We start from the raw sequence: 25,288 nt of genomic DNA on the forward strand, positions 1-25,288 counted from the left end.
AGAAGGACAAAGGGGGTCTACGTCCTATCTTGGACCTCCGGAACGTCAATCGCCTACTCTGGAAGGGGAAGTTTAAGATGCCGACTCTGGCTCAGGTCTTGGCTTCCCTCGACCCGTGATCCTGGATGGTAGCGTTGGACTTGCAGGACACATATTTTCACGTCCCCGTCCTGCCGGCCCACTGGCGTTAGCTGCGGTTCACGGTAGGCCAGGAGCATTTTCACTTTGTCGTGCTCCCCTTCGGCCTTACCAGCGCACCTCAGGTGTTCACAAAAGTGATGGCAGTGGTCGCAGCTCATCTGCGCAGGTCAGGGGTGTCAGTCTTCCCCTACCTCGACGACTGGTTGTTGAAGGCGGGCTCACCCCAGACAGTCGTCACCCACCTTCAGACTACGACCGACCTCCTACATTTGCTGGGGTTCTCCTTCAACGTGCCGAAGTCGCACCTGAGTCCCTCTCAGAAGCCCCCCTTCATCGGAGCGGTTCTGGATTCAACGCAGTTTCGGGTTTATCCTCCTGTGGAGTGCAAAAAAACGATGGATTTAGGCCCAGATCTCTGTACTGGGGTGAATGTATAACATTGTTCTGCATTCTGTCCATCAACTGTTATTTTTGCATTTGTCACCCAGAGTGGGATGGGTATGCTCAGACGTGAGTCCCATGCTCTCCACACCATTGGAGTCAAGCTATCCTGGATGAAGACAGCTGATAGCCAGAAATCGGTCCTAGGATGCTTGATTCCGGTCCAGCACAGACATGGCTTGGCAGTTCGGGCTGGACTGTTCCTATGAGGCACAGGGTCAGGGCTGATTTGCATATGGCCATGTCTGAACTGGGGTGGTGTGGAGTGCAAAAAAACGATGGATTTAGGCCCAGATCTCTGTACTGGGGTGAATGTATGACATTGGTCTGCATTCTGTCCATCAACTGTTATTTTTGCACTCATTCTATCTGAGGCGCACACAGCAGTTCCGGGTGGATGACCATCTTTGTTGGCTACGTGGGTGCCAAAAAAGGTCGGGCTGTGCACAAATGGTTCATCTCACGATGGGTCATTCTCTGCATTAAAGCATGTTACCCTTTGGCTAAGGAGGAGCCTCCTGTACGGCTGCGTGCCCATTCCACCAGGGCAACGGCAGCCACTACTGCCTTGGGATGCGGCGTTTCCTTAGCAGGACATTTGTCAGGCAGCTATGTGGGCCTCACTGCACACGTTTACCAAGCATTACTGCCTTGACAGTCAAGTCCGGAGAGAGGGCTTCTTTGGCCGTTGTGTTCTCCGCTATTTTCTGGTGTAATCTTGTTCGCAGACCCACCACCGGGGTTGGTATTGCTGGGGTATCTATTCTCAGGTTAGGAATCTATAACTAACGTGTCTCTTTCAGATGCACAAGTTACTACTTTTGTAACAATATAAGTTTAAGAGACATTAGTTAGTGATAGATTCCTTACCGCCCCTCCCATTCTCCCCGTTCTGCGAACTGATTTCTAGGGTTAAGGTCATCCCTTTCAGGGCCCTAGTTTCAATGCACCCGTGGTCAGTATCTTGCATGGCTCTGCGTTCCTGGCGCGCAAAGTCGTGTACAGAACTGACGTCAGCACGCATGGGTGGCGCCTAAGTAGTCTCCGTGACGTCATCTCAGCGCACACGAAACCAGTGACGGACGCGGAGTCGCAGGACGCCGCCTTCTGAAACGCAGGGGTGCTGCTAAGCAAAACTTTCCGGATCCAGTCTGACGCCTGGGGATATTCTAAGGTAAGGAATCTAACACTAACTAATGTCTCTTACAGATATATCGTTATACAAGTAGTAACTTGTGCATTAAAAACAAGTACATTGCCAATTGTAAAAAGAACAAAAGTTTTGAGCTTTAGCAAGTTAGGTGTTACTTGTTGAAATAAGTTGTCCAGTCTAAAAAACAAATCTCACTGACTTATGTTTTTCCATGTTTCTAGGCCTTGCATTCTTATCTTCGATTCATTGAAAGCCAGTTCTGTGCAGAACACAGTTCACGTTTTGAGAGAGTAAGTGATCTAAAGAGGTATCTGAATTTGCACGCACACCTAGTGAACTGAAATATTTTCACTGTAACCATGAACATTGTTAATCGGACGCGAAATAGCCCTTGCATTTAAAACAGGCATGTTCCCATTCCTCTTGTGTCTTCACTATCTGTATCTCGTATCCTGACATTATTTGGGCCCTCGGGTCATGCTAATCTAGCACGTGCATAGAGGCCTAGGCCAGACTCCAACAGTGGAAGATTCTGAACTTGTCTTTTGACCTGAAGGGGCATTCCAAAGGTGCCCTCATTTTAGACAGTGGACTCCTGTCCCTCCCATTGGGTTTGGCATATAGAGTGGTGGCAGTAGCATCTAGTGTTTTGAGAATCCATAGTGTGACCAGGCCTTTGAGCCACTGGAGAGGAAGTCTACTGGGCCACTTTTGTAAAATTCCTATTGTATGCGCTCGCCCAGTTCTTTGCACAAACATCCAGAGTGCATGTTAAGCTTGTTGGTGTGTTTAGCATGTGTGGTACGTGCATAGCATGTGTGAGTGAGTCAGAGTGATGGAGGCCTAGTGGAATCCATTTAGGATGCTCCTGGCCTGGCTTGCATAAAATGAAAACCATGCTCTCAGGGAGAGGACGTGTATTCCTTACATTTGTGTAGCTAGGAAACCTAGACTGAAGTGAGAGGAGAGGAGAGGAGACATGGCTCCTTTATATGGTCTATAACGCCTTTTGGTTCGCAAGGTGCTGCTGATTAGTCTAGACTACTGCCATTTAGTGGGTGGTAGGTGTTATGGGAGAAACTGCAGTTTCTCTTGGTAAAGGTTAGGGCCTGGCCTTTTGTCCTTCGCTGTTACACATTAAGTTAGGCTGATATCTAGGTGCAGACATGTCACACTTCCTTGTTCCTCTGTTGTGGGTATTCTCTGGGTGGAGATAACCCTGCTGTGAAAAGCGTTACTTTTCTCAAAGGCTGCATCTAGAGGACAGCCTATAAGGGTCTCTTCAAAGAAGGACCAGCTCAACTGGTTCTACAGTTTGAGGCCGTGGATTCATATCTCCTGCCTGCCAATAAGTGTGTGAGAGTTTGTTGAACCTACAACTGCACTTTGTTGTTCCTGTTCAAAGTCCTCTATGGCCAAGGAAGGTAGTTCTCACCTGAGTACTGTGGGGGCTACATTGCAACCAGGGCTGATGTCTGCTTGACAGCCAGCCTCCCAGAATTGAGGTCACCACCTCAAGTCTTGATTTCTTGCTGTAGGAGATCTGTACGTGTAGGTCTGCAAGGGTCCCCTAAGATCCTCCTCCTAACCATTCCAGGTGGGAACCCAGACTCTGCATTGATGTGATTCTGAGGCCAGGTTAGAGCTGTGTTTGTGTGTTGCTATTCGGGCTGTGAAGTGCTGCCTCAGCCAAATTCTGATTGTTCCTATTTGATTGTAACTGCTGAATTTGTGACCTACCTAGGTTGGCTACACCTGATGAATTCTTGATTGGCTTATGTGAGCTTTGCAGCGGCTGAATCATGGGCAGACCTGTGTAAAGCTGCCGCTGTCAAGTGTCACAGGCCCTCTCAGAGGCTTTGCCTGCAGTCCATTTGGGACAGCACTTACTAACATTCTGGGTGGAACTGCACCATCTCAGGACTGATGTTTCCAGCACCCACGAAGAAGGATCTGAGTTGGCACAGGGCCCAAGACAAAGTTACCCCAAAACTACAGGCTGTGTGCCACTGCTCTTCAGAGTGTGTGCAGGCATGCCCCACAAGTATTGGTGGTCTGAAGAATGGCCATAAGAGGACTGATACACCTGGGTAAGGGGTAAGAGGCTTGAGACTGAGTGCACACGTATTGGGGTGAATGAGTTGCACCTATGCTAGATGAAGGCTACTCTTTATTCCTAGAGCTAAAGGGGATACTACCCAGAATCTGGGAGAGAGTCTGGGAACAGTGCAGATAACTAGGGAGCAGGGTGGACACAGCACTTGCCAAAGGAGCGCCCAGAGACCCTACGTGGTTTTTCATAGTAATGTGTTGTATTGAATGCCATTGTGAGTGAAGAGCTTTCTTTCTTGAAAAGAGCAACTCTGTGCTGGACATTCACTTCAGTGGGTTTGTTGATAGCTGAGCTCTGAGCATGAGCACCCCTACAATACATCCCTGAGAAGCCAGCGACAGCTCACCCCCGCCTCTGTGATAGCCAAGTGTGGAAAGAGTTGTACTTGGCCCAGTTTGCAGAGCCACAGTAGGGTGGGCCCCTTGACATCAGAGGCAGCCACTGTCATTACAGAACCTCCAAGCATTAAATGCATTCTGTAGGTACCGTTTAATCCTCGTTCCCTGCTTTTTTATAGTTGAGATCATCTAGAATCACATCTAATAACAGCAGTGTTCTAAATGTGTTATTGCTGTGTGTTTGAAATATTAAACATATCTTTAGAATCACTGCGAGGGATATGTTTCTGAAGTATGCCCAGAGTGGAACCCTGTTTGAGGAAAAATATGTATATTTTTGAGCTAAAGGATTGGGGCAGATTTACAAAACTATTTTGTGGTTACATAGCTTGAGATTCAAATAATCTCTGGTTTTGTAACTGCAAAATAGTGCGTCACTTATCACAAACTGTATTTTGGAAACTTTAGATGCCTTTCTGACTCACAAAGTTCACTCTGAGGCCCAAACTGAATTACACAGGACAGGAGGCATGTAATGAGCATCCCTGTCCTATTAGCGATTCGATATAAATTGTATCTATTATTTTTAACTGCATTTGTGTGTGCAAAGCATTTATCTGTGATCGCTGCTCAAAAGTTACATTTGCTCTGCCTAGACATGTGTTGGGTATTACTTTATTTTTTTTGACACAGACCTATTCAACATGAGCTGTCCAAAGGGATGTAATTTATGATATTGGTGGTGAGGTGATGCGTTGATGTCACCAATTATGTCATCTACAGCATCATAGGTGAACGATAGGGAGCAGTGCTTTTGGGTGTGAGGAGGGGGGGGGTTCGTTACTATTAACCATAATCATATCTGGGCAATTTTCAGTTCTTTATTGTAACTTTGACACCATTGTAACTGTTTTTTTACAGGTTTATTTTTTATACAAGTGTTAATGTTGCCTGAGAACATTGAGCTTAACTTACATTTAACATGTTTTTCAGTGATTTTAATTTTGGCATTTTTGCGCTCATACTGTATTCAGCTGCTAGGATTATATAATGTACTATATATTGTATTGCACATATTGTCTGATGAATGTTTAACCCCAGCTGCCAGACTGGATCAGGAGATTCTTACTATAGCTCCTGCGTGCTACCTTGTGGCATCACAAACCTCTACCATGAGTCTATTGCGCCTCTGTGTTATGTTATGTTATATAATTTTCTAACGTGCACAGCTACTCCAAAGAGTGTCCCGGCGAGATGATGATGCAGAGCCACACATAGGTGCCATCCCTGCGCGCTGACATTAGTGCTTCCTTTTCCACGCCCTTTGGTCCGAATCCAAAACTCCACTCCTACCAATTATGTTCTTTTAATGTCATTTATTTCCAGAATTATTTTGCATAGTGCAAGGATGTCACCCTCAGAAGCAACAGGATTTACTTATTTATCCCATTTTATACAGAACATTAATTGCCCACAGGCGTCAGAGCACTTTACATAATAAAAAAGTTGCTTAAGCATAATCAATGGAATGGCAAATTACAAGCAAGTACACAGTTAATCAAGCTGGGTATAAGTAAATTGCTGCATAATTACAGGGGGAAAAATGAAGAATAAACATGGTTTAATCCAACCAGTTGTTAACAAAGACCATTTAGCGTCTCCAGGGTGTTTGCTCAGGAAGATACATGTTAATATGGAGTGAGCATGTAAGTAAGGTGATGTGAAGCTGTGCGATGAGAGACAAAGAACGTGAGAAGTATGGGATAAAAAGATGGGTCCTGCATCATGGAGTCGATTGTACCTGGATGTGTAGAATATTAGGTGAAGATAGTTTGGTAAAAGCAAAATTAACTGGACTTGAGAGAAGTATCTTTGGAATGGAAGAGCTTTTTTCAGTTTGTTCTTGAATAAAGGTTGTGAGGTGGTGGTTTGTAGACCTGTAGGTAAGGCGTGCCAAACTCTGAAACTCTGGTAGCACTACCTGAAAAGGATGTGCTATTTTATATTCGTTCCTGATAGTCAGCTTGTGCTTGTGCTTGTGCCTGATTTCTGTATTTGCCAAGTACTGTGGAGTAAAGATGTGTAGGGCCGTGATGCAGGCCATCTTGTACAATTCTCTTGCTTCAGTGAGAAGCCATTTTAGTGTTAGAATTACAGATGAAATGTGGCCATGTCTTTTGATGCTAGAAATGAAACATGTTGCAGCATGAACACCTGCTTTTAGAGGAGCTTGATGCGATTGAGAAGGCCAATCATCGGAGAGTTGCAGTAGACAATCCTTCACAGCATTGGTAATTGGACAGGTGTCTTAATACCTTCTTCAGATATGAAGCAGGAAATACCCCAAAGCAGATGCAGTTGAAAGAGTGTATTTCTGGCCTTGGTATTTATCAGTATCTAGGGATTAAGGGCCTGATTTAGAGTTTGGCTGATGGGTCCTGTGTGAATAACGTGAAAGATATCCCGTCCACCCCATTACAAGTCGTTAGGATATAATGTACTTGTAGTAAGGCAGCTCTCTGAAACAGAACAGTTTGTGTTTTACTTTTCGTGATGGGATTGGTCACTACGGACCGATGGATAGCTAGTGTATAAAATATCCTTCAAGAAACTTGTCCTATGCATCCTTGCAGAGATGGGTATAAAGCCGGTGAGGATGTAGTTTACAATTGCTTTTTCATCTTGTACGTCATAATTGCTCAGTCCAGGAGTGGAGCAAGGATGCCTTCATAAGAGAAGACAGAACTTAGGTTAGACAGCAGATGCTCCAGGTGAATGATCTTTGAATTGATATCAATCGTGTGCTATTTTATCCTATATTTTTAAGAGACCCTTCAGCAAATGTTTCCAGTGTGCAGGGGATATCACCCCCCTTAGATGACAGGGTTTAACCCTTTTAAGGGTGCTTAAAACAGATGTCTGTGGCAGATCCCCACGAGGTGTGCCTCTGGTGCATGGGTTCTTCTCATGACTCCAAGGCCTGCATGGACTCTGCCCATCGTGTATCAACACTGGCACTGATGCCACTGGCACCGGAGGAGAACTTGTAGCCTATTTTTCTGTCTCACTCCAAACCAGTTTCGGCCTGACTGAGGCTGCATCTAAAGCATGATGCACCACAGCCTATTGTGAACCCATCAAACGTACACACGGTCCAACTAGCACACTGCTGTACAAATACGTTTCACCAGCGTTTTGACTTGGACTCTGATCAGAGGCAGCCAGGCACCTAAAAATAAACCTCTGTTTCCTTTCAAAGAAGCTCTCACTAACGCACTATTGGAGACTAGGGCTAAGCCATGCTCTGCCGCCCTCTTGGGGAATGTACCAGAGGCTTCCCTTCATCAGAGCCATCTTGAAAACAGTGCGCTTTTGGGCCTTTTCTCCGAACCAGGGAGTGCAGAACATTGAGCCTATGATTGCAATGTTTCAGTCTCTGCTCTGGGTCTCAGTGAGGATGGCTTTTTTGTTGTTGCTAATTCAATAGAGAAGCTTAACTCAATGCCTGATTGTGCGGAAAAGTCGATGATTAAACTGACGTTAGTATGCTATGGTAGCACCTATATGTGGCTCTGTGTCGTCAGATCTGGCGCTGAATGGAGGCTGATGGTGCCTCTGAATGGCATGCTGGGGCAATTGCTGAGAAGTTCTCCAAATCCAGTTTGACTCCTGAGCAGATCACATGATGAGGAGTCTGCAGTTAAAGTATCTGCTAGAGCAAGTGTACCAAAACATATGGAATGTATCGCCTTCTAATAAAAGAGTTTGCTTGATCATTTGATTTGTTTCATCCATCATCCCTAGGTACCTCGAAGTAGAGTGGAATGTGAAAAGAAAATCATGTCGTGAATTTAGCAGATCAAATATGAGAGACTTCTACCCCAGAGTTCCCAAACAAGATAATAGCAGTGATTGTGGTGTGTACTTGCTGCAGTATGTGGAAAGTTTCTTCCAGGTAACTGTCTATCAATCAATAACACTTGATTTTAACCTTAAAGCAGTAAAAATCAATACAATGCATTCCTTTTAAAGGGTAAATTGAAAAGTGGGTATTTTTTAAAAACAGTAGGTTTGTATCTAAAGTCAAGAGCGAAGATTTAAAAAAAAAAACGCAAAATGAATATAACAATCACCGGATCTGCACATCATGATCTCACAATGGAAAACGTGGTCATGTCCCAAATTTATTTTGCTTTATCAATATTTCCAAATAAATTGTGATGGAACAATTTCTATATATAGCAAGTCAGTGACTCTGCAAGAAGCATGCTTTTTTGCCGCCTTTAGTACACAAAATGAATGTGATCCTGTAGTGTATATGTTTTTATGTAACTGATATGGGCGTTGAAAGTGTATTTTTCTTTATGTTTCATGCCCACAATCGATTTAGCAACTGCTGTCGTGGCATGCTCCATTTTTAAGACAATTGCTAGTGTTCTCAAGGCTGCTTCTCTAAATGAGATCATTAAAACTTTATTGTAATCAGTGTGATCTTGCCTGTGCCCCCTTTTGTACCGTTAGCAATTGTATGAAAGTGGCATTTAATTTAACTGCTGCATTTCTGCCTCTAGGTGTAATCCATAATTTTGAACCATAAAATGTAGCTGCTACTGTGTGTGTGTGACCCACAAACCTCAATAGTAGCAATCAGTATTTGTGCCTTGCCCAGCCGCCCCCGTACCCTCCTGTTGACACCACATTCTTGGCAATATAGAGTTGCTTTTTACTTGACAGTCACAATAGAATACCCAAAACATGTAAGGTGCAATATTTCTGTAGCTGTAGACCTTCCAATGTGGAAACAGGTTTTTCGATCTCTATGGGCATTTACCACCTTCCTGTACTCTTGGTAAGGGCCCCAGTGTCCATTAACGTCTCCAGGCCTGTAGATATTCATTTAGGAACAGTCTTTGTTCCTTAAGCTCTGCTTCTAAGAGAACAAGAGGAGGTTCTTCCAGTACTGCACCCTAATCCTGATTTAAAACGGGAGATACGGTTACAATTCTTTAACTTGGTCAGAGAGGTGAAAATGTATCTTCATATGGAAATAGAATACAGGCAATGGAGTGGTCTGGACATTAAAAAAATAAACAAGAGGGCAGGTGGTTCGCGGGAAAGGGTGCAAGCAGGCCTACGATACTTGGCAGCCGCCGACTCTAGTTTACTTAAAAACAAAATACAAAGAGTGCAACCACTACCTGTGGGATTGGAAGCTAGACGAGAAGTCAAGATCCGAAGCATCCGGGGGTAAGGAGAGCGTTTTGAAAAGAAAGGAATGAAAAGGAACGAACACAAAAAACACCCAGTCCCTCAAATGTGCCATGGGAGGATACAACATATCTAGTCCGAATGCTGTGAGACCAAATTGCTGATGGGCAGGACAGGTACAAGAAGAGGGAATAAAGCCAACACATCAAGAGCTGATAGATAAGATAGATAACAAAGCTATCAAGTCAGGAACAGGGTTCTGGCCCAAAGGCCACTATAAATATATATTATGTATTGAGTACCATTGGCCTGTCTACAGTCAGCTAAAGCTGTTTGTATTCATGATCTAAATGTGCATCAAGGCAGTGAAGAGTGTCATTGTAATGTTTGATCCACAGCTGTATGTGTGGAACGAGGCGCTGAATGCACTTATTTATTATCAAGCATCGGCAAAGCCAATAGGTCTCAGCTTTCAAAGGCAAGTGCTGACCTACTGGAATTGCCAATGCTTGTTCGCACAGGCAATCCCACGTCTGACGCATAAATTGTGACATGCATCACAATTCATGTGGACTGATACGTGCACAGGCCTTTGTGGAATGATGAGATAAACCATTCCAAAATGACTGCCTTGCACAACTGCGTTGTGGCACAAGCACATATATGTCAAGTATTGTGGGAGCGGTGGAGACAGTTTCATAAATTGTACTTTATCATTCCAAGATGGCCAAGTGTGGGATTGTATAAAAGAGAAATGAGCAGCCCAGTAGTACTTTGCAGCTGCTTGGCCCTGGAAAAAAAGTAAAAAATAAATGCGGGACATGCAGGGTTATGGGAATGCTATTTATATTGTGCTCACTACTCCTAAAAAGTCACTGAAATGTATTCGGGTGGGTAGCATGCAACTACATGGGAACCCAGACTTAGTGATCCAGCCATACATATGAGGGTTATCGTTAGTTGTGCTGCTTCCACTCATTACCATGCAATTTCTGATATTATTTTAGTACAGATTAGTGCAGTGTTATCAGATTCCATATGTAATGTTTTTAGGTTTGGTGTTAGCCAAGACCTCTTGATTTTAATACAACTTTTTGTAGTATACTTGTAGGGGCTTTCAGTCAGCCCTCTTCTTTCAGTAGTCTGTTACTGTAAAATTAACATTTTTCTTCAATCCACTACAGCATACTGCATAATGGCCCAGCTCTCTTAAACCATTGCCTGACTTCACTGAGTGACTGAATTCTGCCCTTTCACATGGAGCACCACGGCACACAACGTTGTGTCCTACAATGCCATTCCAGAATCGAATGTTGTCTTGATCAATTAGGTGTCATTGGCCAATTTTTATAAGCACTTGCTTTGCTGTCACTATGTGCCTGACCCTGGGAGCTCAGAAGGCAAACATTGCCGCACGCTTGCAAACTCTACGAGCAGCTCTCTCTTGTCTGCCCTGGTGTTTATTTGAGGCTATTGCCACACCAAAGGGATGTGTTGTAGTTGAATGTTTTACCTACATGGAGATTGGCTTCAAAAGTTTAAGTGGCTTCTTATCTGCCTGAGCAGTTTACCTATTAGCACAAAGTAGCGCAACATTAGAAAGAAAAGCAATGACAAAGAATACAACAGAAGTATTAGGCTAACATGAGAAAGTGTTAGGTCGCTGCCTTCACATCACTGCACATTCGAACTACGGTCTGTGCTTTCAACTATTATCTTTCTGAGCTGTATGAGCTAGTGACAAAATGTAGAATAGCAATTAGACGCCTCAGTGATTTATAAACTCCAGTCTTAACACATGCTAGTTTTAGTGCGTGCAGTGTTTTACAAACGTGCTAGAATTGATCACAACTAACATTTTTAGTCAAATTAGTTATCTCTCATGGGCTAGGGCTATGTTAATATGCAGAGTTCAGTTAGCTAAAATGATTTCAACTGTATAGTTTAAATGACCACAAGTACGATTTGTAATTTTTGAGGGTTATTTATCTTGAATTTGAACTTTCAAACTATCATGGAATTGTAAATGGTGAAGATGGCCGCCTAAAGTGAGAGCTCTGGCAGCCTGGGGAGATCGTATGCAGTTTACTCCCTAAATCCGCTGGCAGCAACCCTCTAACAGTAGGTTAATACCCCAGATGATCCCCTGAGTGTGTAACAATCTCGCAAGCTCTTGAGGCTTCCTATTTTCAACGCTCACCTCCCAACTCAAGACCCCAGAGGGCCCGATGGTGAGAAAATGGCACCTGCGGCACTGTGATGTATTCCTATAGGTTCTGTATCGATCCCCCTATTCCTGACCCTATTCTGGTTAACAAGTTAACTAGCAGCCATCCCATGAGGCAGAAAACCCCCATGATGCAGGAACCGTTATCTGATAAAGCCACACTACGGCACAGGAACGTGTTATCTGATTAAGTCATAACGCTTGCCATCTAATTAGACAAGCGATATTCCTCCAGCCCCTGATAAGGCATACGGAGTTCTCAAAACAAATCAAACCTATGACAGACCTGGGGAAAACCCTGCGGCCATTGTTTTGATTTCACCGAGAACTTCAGCAAAAGAATGTGCTAACGACCAGGTCGTATGACATCCTTATTGACGTATCTATGTCCATCCTTACGTCAATCTCGGCACCTTAAAGGTATAAATATTACCGATATTGCCCTATGCAAACACACGCGGTGGTGACGAGATCGGAGCAGCCAGACTTGCCGAAGCCCAGAGCAGAGCAGACCCCGCTGGCGCAGCCCCGCCTTCCTGACGCGCTGAGAACGAGACGCTGCTTTCTCCTGCCGAGAAATCCAGCTCCGGCGCTTCCGGGTAGCCCTCGCAGGCAGCCTGGAATATCGAGACCAGAGACGAGAGATACCATCCCTCATTCATCCTAGATTCCAGGTACAGAACTGAATAACCCCTTGCAGAGAATTCTTTAGTCAGTCACTTGGCAAAACAAACTTAACTTAAACTGTACCTTTCTATTCCCGCCCACGTATTAGGCTTAGGTCAGGTACACGGGGTAGGCGTAGTTAGAAACACCAGTTGAGTACGATTAGTCAAATGTAAATGTGTATGTATTCATTTTATTCATTTTAAACCTTCATATGGCTTAGAAACCATATCAATGTTTTTACAGTATTATTTTATACTTCTGCTTTTATTGTATGCACTTTACTTAACCATAAGTATTGCAATAATATCGATCCATTTCTCTTGTATGAGAAAAGAGACTGATCAATAAATAACATCTTTTATTGAACACGCCCGTCTCTTCCTTTTCTCTACAATCTGGTGAGACTAAGAATGCACGTACTGACTGAGTAAAATAAGTCGTCTTTTGTTTTCACACGACTCTAGAGATACACTCTTGATTAGGGGAGAGCAAAGTTGTCATGTTCTATGGTTGTCAGAAACTAAATCCCTTCTTGTCTATCCAGGGAGGTTCAACTCCTCCTTGCCTATTCGAGAAAGTTTCTAGTGAACTCTGAGCTAGCTGTCAAAACCCAAAACTTTAAGTCTAATATCGACAGTAGTAGACCTAGTTAACGTCTGGTCTAGGCCTATACTATTGAAGGTATTATTCCAATGCGCAGAGCCTATTGGGATAATAGGAACTACACTACATGGCGCCCAACGCGTTTGGAAGGGCGATAAAACTAACGTAAGACATTTAGAGTAACTCAGTCGTGCTTTTTCACTCAGACCCCTTTTTTCCCATAATACTCCAAAGACGTCTGGAGTGGGTGAAAGGTAATATCCGCCAGACCTCGCAGGAGGAAACTCCTATGTATGGTCCTTGGTTTAGTCAACGTTGAAGGATACACTGTTCCAAAATATTGTGCATCTAATCTTTGTTTCCATAAGAAACCTGATCTGCAAACAAACTAAATAACCTTCTGGACAGTACAATGTCAGACACTGAAGAAGAAAGAGAGACAGTTAGGATAGCAACTGAACTCGCAGCAGCTGATAATGCACTGCAAGATGCTGACCCGGATATAATACTCATCCCGGTCATCAAGAGGAAATCTATAACTTTAAAACTTATAGAAAATGGACTGACACCTAGAGGTGGCACAGTCATATTCGTGATTGAGGCACACGAATATCGGCAGACAGAGGTATATTATTCATGGATACATTTTCCAGCAGCAAATGCTGTAACAAAGTACTTCCACTATTACAAAACAGAGGACCCTCCTAATGAGTACACTCCTTTCGAGGAGGTGGAAGTACCACTTAAATTTCAAGAGCATCTGCTCTTATTTAATGGCGCCCTAAAACATAATAATCACATCACCAGGCTCGGTCCATTAGGTAGACCAGGAGCAACGTGGCCGGTCCTAGCCGGATACACACCACATCCAGACATCAATGGGATGTCTCAAGCAGAGCTTTTAACACAGCTAAAACAATTAATAAAATTACATAGACAATTAGTCCAATATGTGATGCGGACTTCAACAATTCAACCAGCAATTAAAATTCCACAGCTGACCCCTCACCAGAGGAACACAAATAAAATTACACCACAGAACATACAATCCTGCCTAGGTAAAGTACCAGCTAAACGGGAACAAATACCATTCTGGTTAGCACAAAAAATCACCCAAATAGAGGCGGTGTTTCCAGACACCACCCCGTTAGAAAAACACAGGATTCCAATGGGAATCGCACCACACGTGGAGGACTGAGACACTTGGGGTACAGTCTTTGCTTCCATCTACACAAAAACGCACGGTGTTCCATCCATTTCGGTAATACCAGATGTGCTAAAACAAATTCAAGACGAATACGGTCCAGAACCCGCTTTAACTCTTGGTATGAAATTGCTAAAAGACTTCAAGCAGGTCTCGGCTATATTATTAGCCAACATAAAGGGAGAAGCAGCAAACGTGGCGATCCGCCAGAGGTTAAAGGAGACAGATATAGCAGACCAACCAGCTGAAATTGCCAGAATTATAGAAAAATCCTATGAGGAACTAGGTAGAGATAGTTTAGGTGGAATACCAGTAAAACCACAACTGATTGAAAGTCCTGAAAAAATATTTTTTAATAATAATTCAACATCACAAAAAAAGAACTGGGATGGAAACAAACAATCCAATCCTAAAGAAAAGAAATTCCAGTCCAGAGGAAGGTCTCCTCGGCGGAGAGAAAAATCTCCGAACCAGAGACACAGGTCACCCCAAAGTGACCCCTCTGGGAAAAGATATAACCTTAGAAATAGGGATAATATAAAGAAGCCTGATAGATATCAAGACATTGATACACGTCCCTCTCAATCTTTTCAGACTTCCTCGCAGAAATCGGAAAGAAGAGGACGATCAGAACAAAGAGAAGAGCACGCCAAGTCCAAAGAAAAGGAACCTGCTCATCTAAAAAAGAAATTACAATTTCCAAAAAAGAAGGTAGCCAGTATCAAGATAGTTAACAATGCCGAGAATACTGAGGACACAACTGAAAAACAGAGAATGGGCTCAGACAATGCTAGACAGCGCAGCAGAAGTGAGCATAGCTCGCAAAGTCCTTATGAATCTTCTGGAGACAGTGGACACGAATGAATATCTTCAAGTGGAAACTGCAGACACCAGAGTTAGCAAACCTCACAAAATATATGAAATAACTTTACGTATAGAAGGGGATAAGACTAGAAAAATAAGGGGACTATTTTGGGATAATCTCTCCAAGGGCTATGACATCCTTCTAGCTGAAAAAGACTGGCCACCAGAGTTTGTCAGGGAGTGCCCTCATGGCGAAGAAATAATTATGCCTGCCTTCTCAAATCATATCCCAATTCATAAAAAATATGCACTTGCCAGAAAGTGGGCAGTAGCTCTAGCTCCTGCTTTATATAAAAATCATGTAGGATGGGATGAGGACTCTCCTCCTCACAAAATCCAGTTAAAATCACAACCTACTGCACAAAGACAGTACCCAATTAAGCAAGAAGCTAAAAAACAGGTAAAAGAAATCCTAGATCAATTAGAATACCAGGGGGTGATTGAAACTTGCACCTCACAAATGAACAACCCTTTGTTTCCGGTCTCCAAACCAGACAATTCATATCGTCTAGTTTTGGATTACTGACACCTTAACTCATGTTGCAAAACTTTTGCAGTACAAAACTCGCATAGTGCTGCACTAATGAATAACATAGTGCGCAAAAAATACAAAACAACATTAGACATCTCTAATGGATTCTTTTGTCAAAACATAGCACCAGAGAGCAGATATTTGTCTGCATTCTCAATAAATGGCACCCAAAAACAATTCTGTCGGTTAGCCCAGGGGTACAAGAATAGCCCAGGGGTATTCTCAGCGAGAGTAACAGAATTACTACAAACATATGATGACGAAGCATTATCTTATGTCGACGACATATACTTAACAGATGATGACTTGGATACTCACTTGAAGAGAGTGAACACCATAATAATTGGGTTCGCAACAGAGGGTTACAAATTCAACTTTAAAAAATCCAGAATTGCCCATCTAACAGTCCTGTTCTTAGGATACGAATTATCAAGTGAAGGCAAAAGCCTGGCTGACAATTTCCTAGAGAAATGTGCCGTACTCCAAGCACCTAGAACACTAAAAAACCTACAGTCAATTCTAGGCTTCCTAAATTTCGGAAGAACATACATCGCAAATTACGCAGAAAGGGTCAAACCCCTTTATGATCTAATAAAACCAGATTTTAAAAGAACCAATTGGACTCAAATACACACAGAAATTTTGAGATCATTACAAACAGACATGTTAATTAAAACAAAATTAGAAACACATGATAACACACGCAATCTTGTGATTCGAGTCATCCCAGGAAGATGCGGATTCACATACCTGACCTCTAATGAGGGAGAAAAGGTACCAATTGCATTCAAATCACACTTGTACACTAAGGCTGAAATGAAATTTAGCCCAACGGAAAAAATTCTTACTGCAACACAGACAGCTATAGCAAAAGAACGAGCCCTGGCACAAGGTAAACGAATAATAATCGTGACACCAATACCAGCCCTAGAGGCCGTAACAAAAGCAAGCATTCCAAATGCTAAAGCGCTCCATCCGAGATGGATACAATGGGCTAATTCTCTTGCTGCAACAGACGTGGCATACGAATTTGATCCTAACTTAAAAACACAAGAATTTCTCCAATATGAATTTGAATGTCCTCCGCCGACCGAAATTCTGCCTCTAGAACATTACGGCTGTATAATATATACAGACGGATCAGCACAACCCGCAGTAGGGGGTAAACAAGCTTACAGTGCTGCGTGCGCGATTGTTAAAGGTCGCTGGCACGAAGGAAAATTCAAACCGGCTATCACTAAGACACAATCTCTAGGAGATTGTACAGCTCAGCGAGCTGAACTACTGGCGTTTAAGATGGCGCTTGAAAATACCGATCGAGAATTCCCCACACTCATAGTGTGCGATTCGTATTACTGCGTTCAGTCTTACAATGAATACTTGCAGATCTGGCTTCAGAATGGCTTTAAGGATGCAAAAGGAGGCACAATCAAGCATAAGATGCTCTGGGAACAAGTAGTTCTTTAACAAAAAGAACTACCAAAGACTCACGTGATACATACGCTGAGTCATCAACGTGATGGCGTTCACGTTGCAGGGAATTCATTGGCTGATGAGGCCGCGAAGGCAGCTGTGTAAACGGCTTCCGTAGCTGCCATCACACGGTCAAAAACAAAAATAGACAGCGAAATATTACAGGCTGTCAGCGCTACAGAAAAGGATTCGATAGAAACACTCCCGAAAGGCTTTCCAGTAAAATACTCATACATAACTGATGCAAACAATGTTCCTTTTGCTCGAATCCCTGGAGTGGGGGATAGGGCAATTCCAAACATGGAACATAGGTTAGGACTGATAATAGCGGCACACGAAGGGCTTGCTTCTATACATGCTGGCGTCTCAGCCACAGTATCATTATTAAAACAGAGATACTGGTGGCCACAAATGAGAAGACAAACAAGGAACTATGTTTTAGAATGTGAAATATGTCAAAGAATGAAAGTATCAACGGTGAGACGTCCAGCGCAGACGCCCCTTCTAATCTCGGATAAACCATTAGCCTGTGTTTACCTAGACCACTGTGGTCCCTTACAAAGGGATGGTAACTATAAATACATCTTGGTTGCAGTGGACTCATGCACGAGATTCATATGGATGTGGCCCCAGCGAACGGCTGACGCCAGAACTGTTATAAAAGATTTGCGAGTCTTTATCGGCACATAAGCAATTGGCATGCTGCATTCGGACCATGGTCCTGCTTTTAGCTCTAGGGCTTATAAGGAGGCCATGGTCAGCATGGGCGTTACATTGCGGTACTCTTGTCCATTTCACCCTGAGGGGAACGGAATTGTTGAAAGAAAAAACCGTGACATAAAGCAATCTATAACGGCAAAGGTATTAGGTTCGGGAGCTGGGTGGGTCAAACATCTAATAAGTGTCCAACGTAGTCTAAATAACTTGCCAAGAAATTCTCTGAAGGGATTCAGTCCGTACGAATTATTATTTGGAACTAGGATGTTAGTCTTAGATCTCGACAGTCAGACTTCAGTGGTGAAGGAAAAATGCTTTGATATCAAAGATCGTTTGGCTATTTTGCAGGACTTAAACGAAACAAGAAAAGACCTGAGCAACATAAAGTTGAAACAGCAGCCAACAACCACTGAAGAACCACCACCTGTCCCAGCAAGACCTGTCTGGATTCCAAAAGTCGGGGATCTAGTCAGAGAAAAGATCGCGGTAAAGAAGGAATTTGGGCCTCTTACAGGAAAGCAGTTCCTGTCTTGTCTGTCAACGGGACAAGATCAGTTGTACTACCGCCGCTTGCTGGTAAAAAGGAGAACCGAGTTGTATCCATCGACCTGGTAAAACCACAACATGTGGCCGATAACAAATAGTAGGCCAAGTGGACTCCCGAGAAGTAGTAGAACACCAAGATTTGCTACTAACACAGAGGTTCAATCTAAGAGGCTAATCACATTCGAAACGCCTACAGAACTACAACAAGGACTATGCAACAATGCAATGGAACTTAGACCTCTGAAAACCCAAATAAAAACATTTAGCAGAGACACACCAATCTAAGTAACAAACGACTATGCAAGAAACAGTAATCCTGAAGCAATTGGAACAATTGACAGAACTGCATCCGGCTACTTCATAAACTTCGATGATTCCTCTGAAGGCTTCACTGAATCAAAAACACAGCCATCAACAAAAACCTTTAAAGATAAAGTTAAAGTACTTTTGAAACAACTGAAAGAAACATATCTGATTTCTCCATGGATTGAATTTTGGGTGGGTTTTGGTGCATTTATCCTCATATTTTGGCTCATCATGGTACTAACTTTGGGACGCTTCATTGAGGGAAAATATGCTAAAATGGACACAGCAAGTCAGAAAATCAACTTGATCCTCAAACCACACACATCTTCACACGTCGAGAAAAGAGAACTTTCTTCAGTCAACTTCACAGCCAATCCTATACCGGGTGGGGTAGCATGGGACAAAACTGACTACGAAATTTATGGTCCGGTTGAAATCCTGAAATATCCACACCAAATTAAGATCTCATTGAGTGACTTTGTAAAACCAAGCTCATTTGCTGATGATTGGGACTTTGAAAGTATAAATAATATGATGTCTGACTTAGTAATGTCTGCTAAATTTACCAAACATGATTATTTGCAGGGTTCGACAAATTATGATAGTATGTACTGTTATAACCCCTATGGTAACCATTTTCTACATAGATCTGCACAACCTAGAAATGTTTTAAATTATAATCAATGGGAACATTGTGCAACCCCTCCAAAAGGAAGCTCAAGAACCGTTTATGACAAATATTCATACTTTTCAGGTTTTTTTTTCAGAACAAATTTTATTAGTTTTATGGCAGTTGACAGAATACAAGAGGAACACTGCTTCCAAAATGGCAGAAAGACAGTGAGCATATAAGAGCAATAGTGGTCAAAAATTCCAATCAACATTATCCAACACCCCCCTCCCCGCACTCCCACCCGGTTCCCACCCCCCTCCCTGCACGGTGTACACATTGTCCAGAAACAGGAGCCGAAGCATCACGGTAGCAGCCTGTGGTCAGTTCACCTGGGGGTAGCACAGGCGTGGTCCATAACAGTGTCTTGCGGCGCCGGAGGGTCCAGCGACAGGCCCCTATAATCAGCCCATTTCTTCCTAATTCTATGTTTCTTGGGGCAGCCCCTGGCCTCAAAGATCGGGCGTTCCAACCCCATGCTGAAGTCCATGCCCCGCTTCCACACCCCCACCAACTGGGCCTTGGAGGCCTTCCAGGCTTGGGCTATATCCCGTTTGGCTATCGTAAGTCCCAGTAGGAGCAAGTGCCGTTTATACAGATTACCCCCCACCTGTTCCATAACGTGAAGAAGGCCCAGCTGCGGCGTGCGAGGGAGTTCCCATGCCAATACTTCCTCCAAACATTCCCACACACCTGTCCAAAACCTCTGCAGCCTTATATATCCCCACACTGTGTGCAAGAAGGAGCCTACCGCACTGCCACACCTCAAACAAACTGGCGAGGCTATCAGCCCCGCCTTCCACAATCGTTCCCTCGTGTAATATGCTCTGTGAAGGTACTTAAATTGGATAAAGCGCAGGCGCACTGCAATCGCTGCTCCCCTAGGTGCTTCCAGGGCTTCTCTCCAGTCTTCCTCCTCCAGATCTCCCAGATCACTCTCCCAGACCGCCCGCAACTTATCAAGAGAGGGGGAACAATGTGTAACTAATGTTTGATATATGGTTGAGATTTTCTTCGATTCCAATTCCCCCATAAAGACTTTCGCTTCTAGGGGACTAAACTCCGGCAAGGACGACATGCCCGCTATTGCGGGGGCCAGGGCGTGTCGGAGCTGTAAGTACCTGAAGAATTGGGACCGGGGCATATTGTATTCATCCTGCAACGTCTGAAACGATTTGAGGACTGCGCCCTTCAGGACGTGGCCCAGCGCCGAAATGCCAATAGCATCCCAGCCCTCAAAGCCCCGGAGTGCAGCCAATCCGGGCAGCCTCCCATTATGCCATAAAGGGGTCTCGCCCGTGAGCCTGTTTCACCATCCCATGCGGCGGAGCGCATCGCGCCACACTTTGAAGATTACTTGGGCTGCCCTCGGGAGTCTCTTCCGGATAGTCGCCGAGTATAAAATAGTATGGAGCGTGTGTGGGTCCATCATATACCTCTCTAGGGCATAGGTCGGGTCACTGCGATCCCCGTACCACCATTCGTTAAGGACAAGTAGGTGTGATGCCTGATAGTAGGATTGGACATCAGACGTGGCCAGCCCTCCACAGTAGGTTGACAGGAAGCAGGTGCGGAGCGCTACTCTCACCGCTCCTCCGGCCCATAGGAACCGCCCCAGAGCCGAGTTCACCTGTCGAAACCACTGCTGTGGAACTGGGTATGGGTGATTCTGCAGTTGGTATAAGATCCGGGGCAGGGCCACCATCTTAAAAATGGCGGAGCGGCCGTAGACATTCAGGGGCATCCTGGACCACATCTGCATATCCGAGCGGATCCTGTCCCAAACAGGCACTATGTTACGGGACCACGACACTCCCTGCACATCAGTTAGAAAGACACCAAGGTACTTAAGGCCTCCCACTGCCTCCTGAAGGACTGAGGCCCAGGGACCCAACGTCCCCCTGTCACCCAGGACCCACAATTTCGACGTCTGTGTATTGAGCCGAAGGCCCGACACCTCACCGAAAATGCGCATTATTTCAAGGACCCTCGGCCCCGATTGATTGAGGTCCGTAAGGAAGAACAGGACGTCATCCGCATATAATGCGATTCTGTCAGACGGGCCCCCCATCCACTCCACACCACGCAATTGAGCATCCATCCTCACCCAGGCCGCAAGCGGCTCCATCGCCAGGGCAAACAGGTAGGGTGAGAGAGGGCATCCCTGCCGGGTACCACGACCGATGAGGAATGAACTGGAGGTGGCTCCCGCTATTCTGACCGTTGCCGTCAGGTCTGTATATAACAAATGAATGTATGACAGAAAACGTGGGCCTAAATTAAGCTGAAGGAGAAGGGCTCGGAGGTATGACCAACTCAGGGAGTCGAAGGCCCGATCCATGTCCGCCAGCAGTAGGGCCGCGGGGAAGCCCGCCGCTCGTGCCGCCTCCACCACTAGGTGAGCGCGTCGTATATTGTGTCTTGTCGCCCTGTGAGGCATGAAGCCCGCCTGGTCGGCATGGATCAGGTCCGTGATGTAAGGGAGAAGACGGTTCACCAACGCCTTAGCCAGTATTTTCGCTTCAAAGTTCAGTAAAGAGATTGGACGATAAGATTCCGGGCTGTCCTGGGGCCTTCCCGGTTTGCAGAAGACTACAATCTCGGCGTGTCGCCAGTCCGCCGGTAGCCTGCCGAGCTCCCGAGCCGCCTCCAGGGCCTTCTTGTAGCGCATCCCCAGTTGGAGATGAAACATCTTCATAAATTCGCAGGGGAACCCATTGGGCCCGGGGGCCTTGCCCGAGTTCAGTCCACCCAGAGCTTCTCCAAGCTCCTCTGCTGACAGCGGGAGGTCCAGTCGAGCTCGCGCCTCATCCGAGAGCGCCCGGGGTGGTAGATCCGCGAGAAATCTGTCAATCTCTTCCGCTGGGAGGGATTCTCGGGGGGCATACTGAGTCTCATAATATTGGGCAAACATCTGGGCCAGGACCTCAGGGGCCGAAATAGGGCCGCCCGCGGTATCCCGGAGACCCGGCAGGGGCTGGGCTTGATAGGTGTTTTGACACAACCTATATAGCATTGTGCTAGATTTGTCCCCCCATTGATAGATTCTGCTCTGCGTAGCGAGCCAAGTCTGCCTGGCCTCGTCCAACAATAGCGAGGTGTACGACCGCTGAAGGTGCAGGAGCTGGTCCACGGCCACTCCATTCTCCCCCGACAGGCATCTGGCCTCCTGGTTACGCACCCGATCAGCCGCCTCCTCCACTCCTAGCTTGCGGGCCCTACGATTCGCAGCGCACCACGCAATATCCACGCCCCGAAGGACAGGCTTGAGGGCCTCCCACATGGTCATGGCATCAATACTCGGGTCCTCGTTCTCTGACCAGTAATGCGATATAGCCTCCCTCATGCGTGATTGATAATCGTCGCGCTGCAAGTGCCACACAGAAAGGCGCCAGCGAAACGGTTGCCACTTCACACCGAGGCTCAACGTCAGTGCGATCGGGGAGTGGTCCGACAGGCCCCTCGGAAGTATGGAGGTGGAGGTAATTCTGCCTAGCCAGGGTTGCGGGACGAACAGGTAGTCCAAGCGTGAAAAGGATTTATGGACCGCAGAGACAAATGTATATGCACGGTCGCAAGCATGTTGATGGCGCCAAGTGTCGACCCATCCCATCCCCCGCACCATCCTACTCAACCTCGTGGTGGCATCCGACAATTGGCCGCCCCCAGGCTTACAGCGGTCCAGTCTCCCATCCATCACATCGTTCCAATCACCACCCACTACTGTCAGTACGTGCGGAACATTCGTCCATACATCGAACAGCCGTTCAATCAGGGCATCTTGGAGTGGGGGTGGAGCATACACACTACCGAAAACCACTGGCTCACTCCCCAGACTTCCTTTAACGAAGACATATCGACCATGCACATCCAGCCATTGTGTTTCATGTGTGTATGAGACCCTACGATGTATAAGAATTGCAACTCCCCTGGACCCTCTTGTAAAGCCAGCATGGAACACCTGATCATACCCGTATCTGCGTAGACTAAGAACCTTGGTGCCTAAGAGGTGTGTCTCCTGAAGGAGCAATACATCCGCCCTTTCAGTCTTCCCCAGACGTAGAACTGCACTGCGTTTAATTTTGTCGAGCATCCCTCGCACATTCCAGCTCAATATTCGCATCGAGGCTAGCGGGGGGCTCGATTCCAGTGCTTCAGCCGCCATCAATCGTCCAGATTCCAAAATCATTAGACCACTGAGGCCACACACACATGCTCAATCGCCTCCAGGTCCCCATGTACACCGTGCTAAAGCCCTCCCCAACTGCCCTCCCCACCATCCCCGGAACCCCCAAACCCCCGCTCCCTCCCCTGCAACCCTTCCCCAACCGCAAACCACACCAACAACCCCCCCTCCAGCCCCCCATCCCATACCTCAGCAACATTGAAGTACCTGTCGCGGTGCAGGCAATCTCAGCCCTCCAACGGGAGGCCCAAGACCCACCGCACCAATGGATCCCACCCAACTACCCACAAAGTGTCCAACTACTTCCCACCCAACTCGCGGGAATGAACTCCGGGAGGAGGCCCGCTCTCGCACGAGCGTCTCCTGACCAACCGTCCACCCCTGAATAAGGAATCAAAGAGTCAAACAGTACGTGGCATGTCCAAGAGGAGCAGCCCGCTCTCACCAGCAAGGCGTTTCATCAACCCATCAATACCATAGCTAGCACCAGTGTAAACGTGGGGGTCTCAGGATTTCGAGGGAGAAGGTTCTGTTTCCTCCGGGGTTTCCGCTGTGTCATCGCTTGGAGGTGGGCGCTTCTGGGAGCGCGACCTCCAGTTGCTCTTGCTGCGAGATCGTCTGGGCGGTCTCGGGGGTCTTTCGGCGGTCGACGAGTCCGAGCCCCTCCGAGGGGGGGTGTTCACCTTGACTCGTACTGACTCGTCCGTCCACTCGAACACTTCTTCCGGGGAGTTGAAAAACTGAGTGCGAGATTGGAAGACCAAACGCAGGCGAGCCGGGAATAGTAGAGCATAAGGAATCTTGAGCTCACGCAGCCGTGCTTTTGCTGCGGTGAAGGACTGCCTCTGCTGCTGAACCAATTTTGTGTAATCCGGAAACACAAGGATCTTATGATTCTCAAACATCAACGGGTCCTGGGCGCGGGCCTGCCGTAAGATAACATCCCTATCATGATAGTTGAGCAGTTTGGCTATCACCGAGCGTGGGCGAGCCCCAGTGGGCGGTTTGGGGAGAAGCGCCCGATGTGCCCTCTCTACCACAAAACAGCGCGACAGGGAGTCCGGGGGGAGCCATCCCTCCAGCCATTGGGTCAGGAAGGCCTCCATATTTCCTTTCTCGCAGTCCTCCGGGAAGCCTACGAAGCGTAGGTTGTTCCTTCTGGCCCTCCCTTCCGCATCCTCCACCCGCAACGCCAGTCCCTTCTGAATCCCTTCCATGGCAGCAACCCTCCTTTTAAGATTCACCACGTCGTCCTCGACTTCAGTGATTCGGGATTCCGTTTCCGTGATACGCGCCACCGCATTGCGCAGATCCTGTCTGAGCAAGGTCACATCGGCTCCGACCGTTCCGATCTTCGCGTCGAGCATGTCCCTCGATTGTGTGATCGCCGCCATTAATGCTGCATTGTCCGGCCCGGCGCCTTGGGGGCCTCCAGATGCCCCAGCACCCCCATTGGGCCCCGCAAACTTGTCCATCGGGCCCTGTTTGGGGGCATTTCCACTATTGCCCCCTCTCGTCATGACGCTGGTGTAGTGGTGACCCCAATCGTGGGGGATCGATGATCTAGGGGCACCCCCGACTGGATGGGTGATCACGGGCGGCGAGTGTCACTGAGGCCGCCCAAGGATATCGTGGCCCCGTCGGCGTCCGAGCGCGGCGCGCCCCCGAAGGAACTGCTGGCCACCACCCCGCTAGGGGACGGGGAGGTGCTGCACCACGCTAGTAGACCACGCGGTCAATGAGGGGGCCCGCGCCGCGCTCTCCGGCATCAGAGTTGAGCTGTCCCAAGGGGTCGCCGGCCGGTCCGGTGATCTATTATAGTCTGGGGGGGGGGGGTGTTCCTCGCAGCCCTCGCCCCTCACCGCGGTCCGAAGCGACCGCCGAGAGCACTCCACGT

At 46.4% G+C, this 25,288-nt stretch overlaps 1 protein-coding gene across 2 annotated transcripts in view; it reads left to right on the plus strand.

Moving 5' to 3' along the window:
- SENP7 (SUMO specific peptidase 7) overlaps positions 1-25,288 on the plus strand; it is a 1,147,653-nt gene that overhangs the window by 1,062,655 nt on the left and 59,710 nt on the right. For both annotated transcript variants that reach the window (XM_078657763.1, XM_078657764.1), the window contains exons 20-21: positions 1,957-2,025; positions 7,991-8,141. In XM_078657763.1, coding sequence (XP_078513889.1) covers positions 1,957-2,025; positions 7,991-8,141 — 220 coding nt within the window. The remainder of the gene's footprint in view (positions 1-1,956; positions 2,026-7,990; positions 8,142-25,288) is intronic.

Source organism: Lissotriton helveticus, chromosome 8, assembly GCF_964261635.1.
Source record: "Lissotriton helveticus chromosome 8, aLisHel1.1, whole genome shotgun sequence".
Taxonomy (NCBI): Eukaryota; Metazoa; Chordata; class Amphibia; order Caudata; family Salamandridae; genus Lissotriton; species Lissotriton helveticus.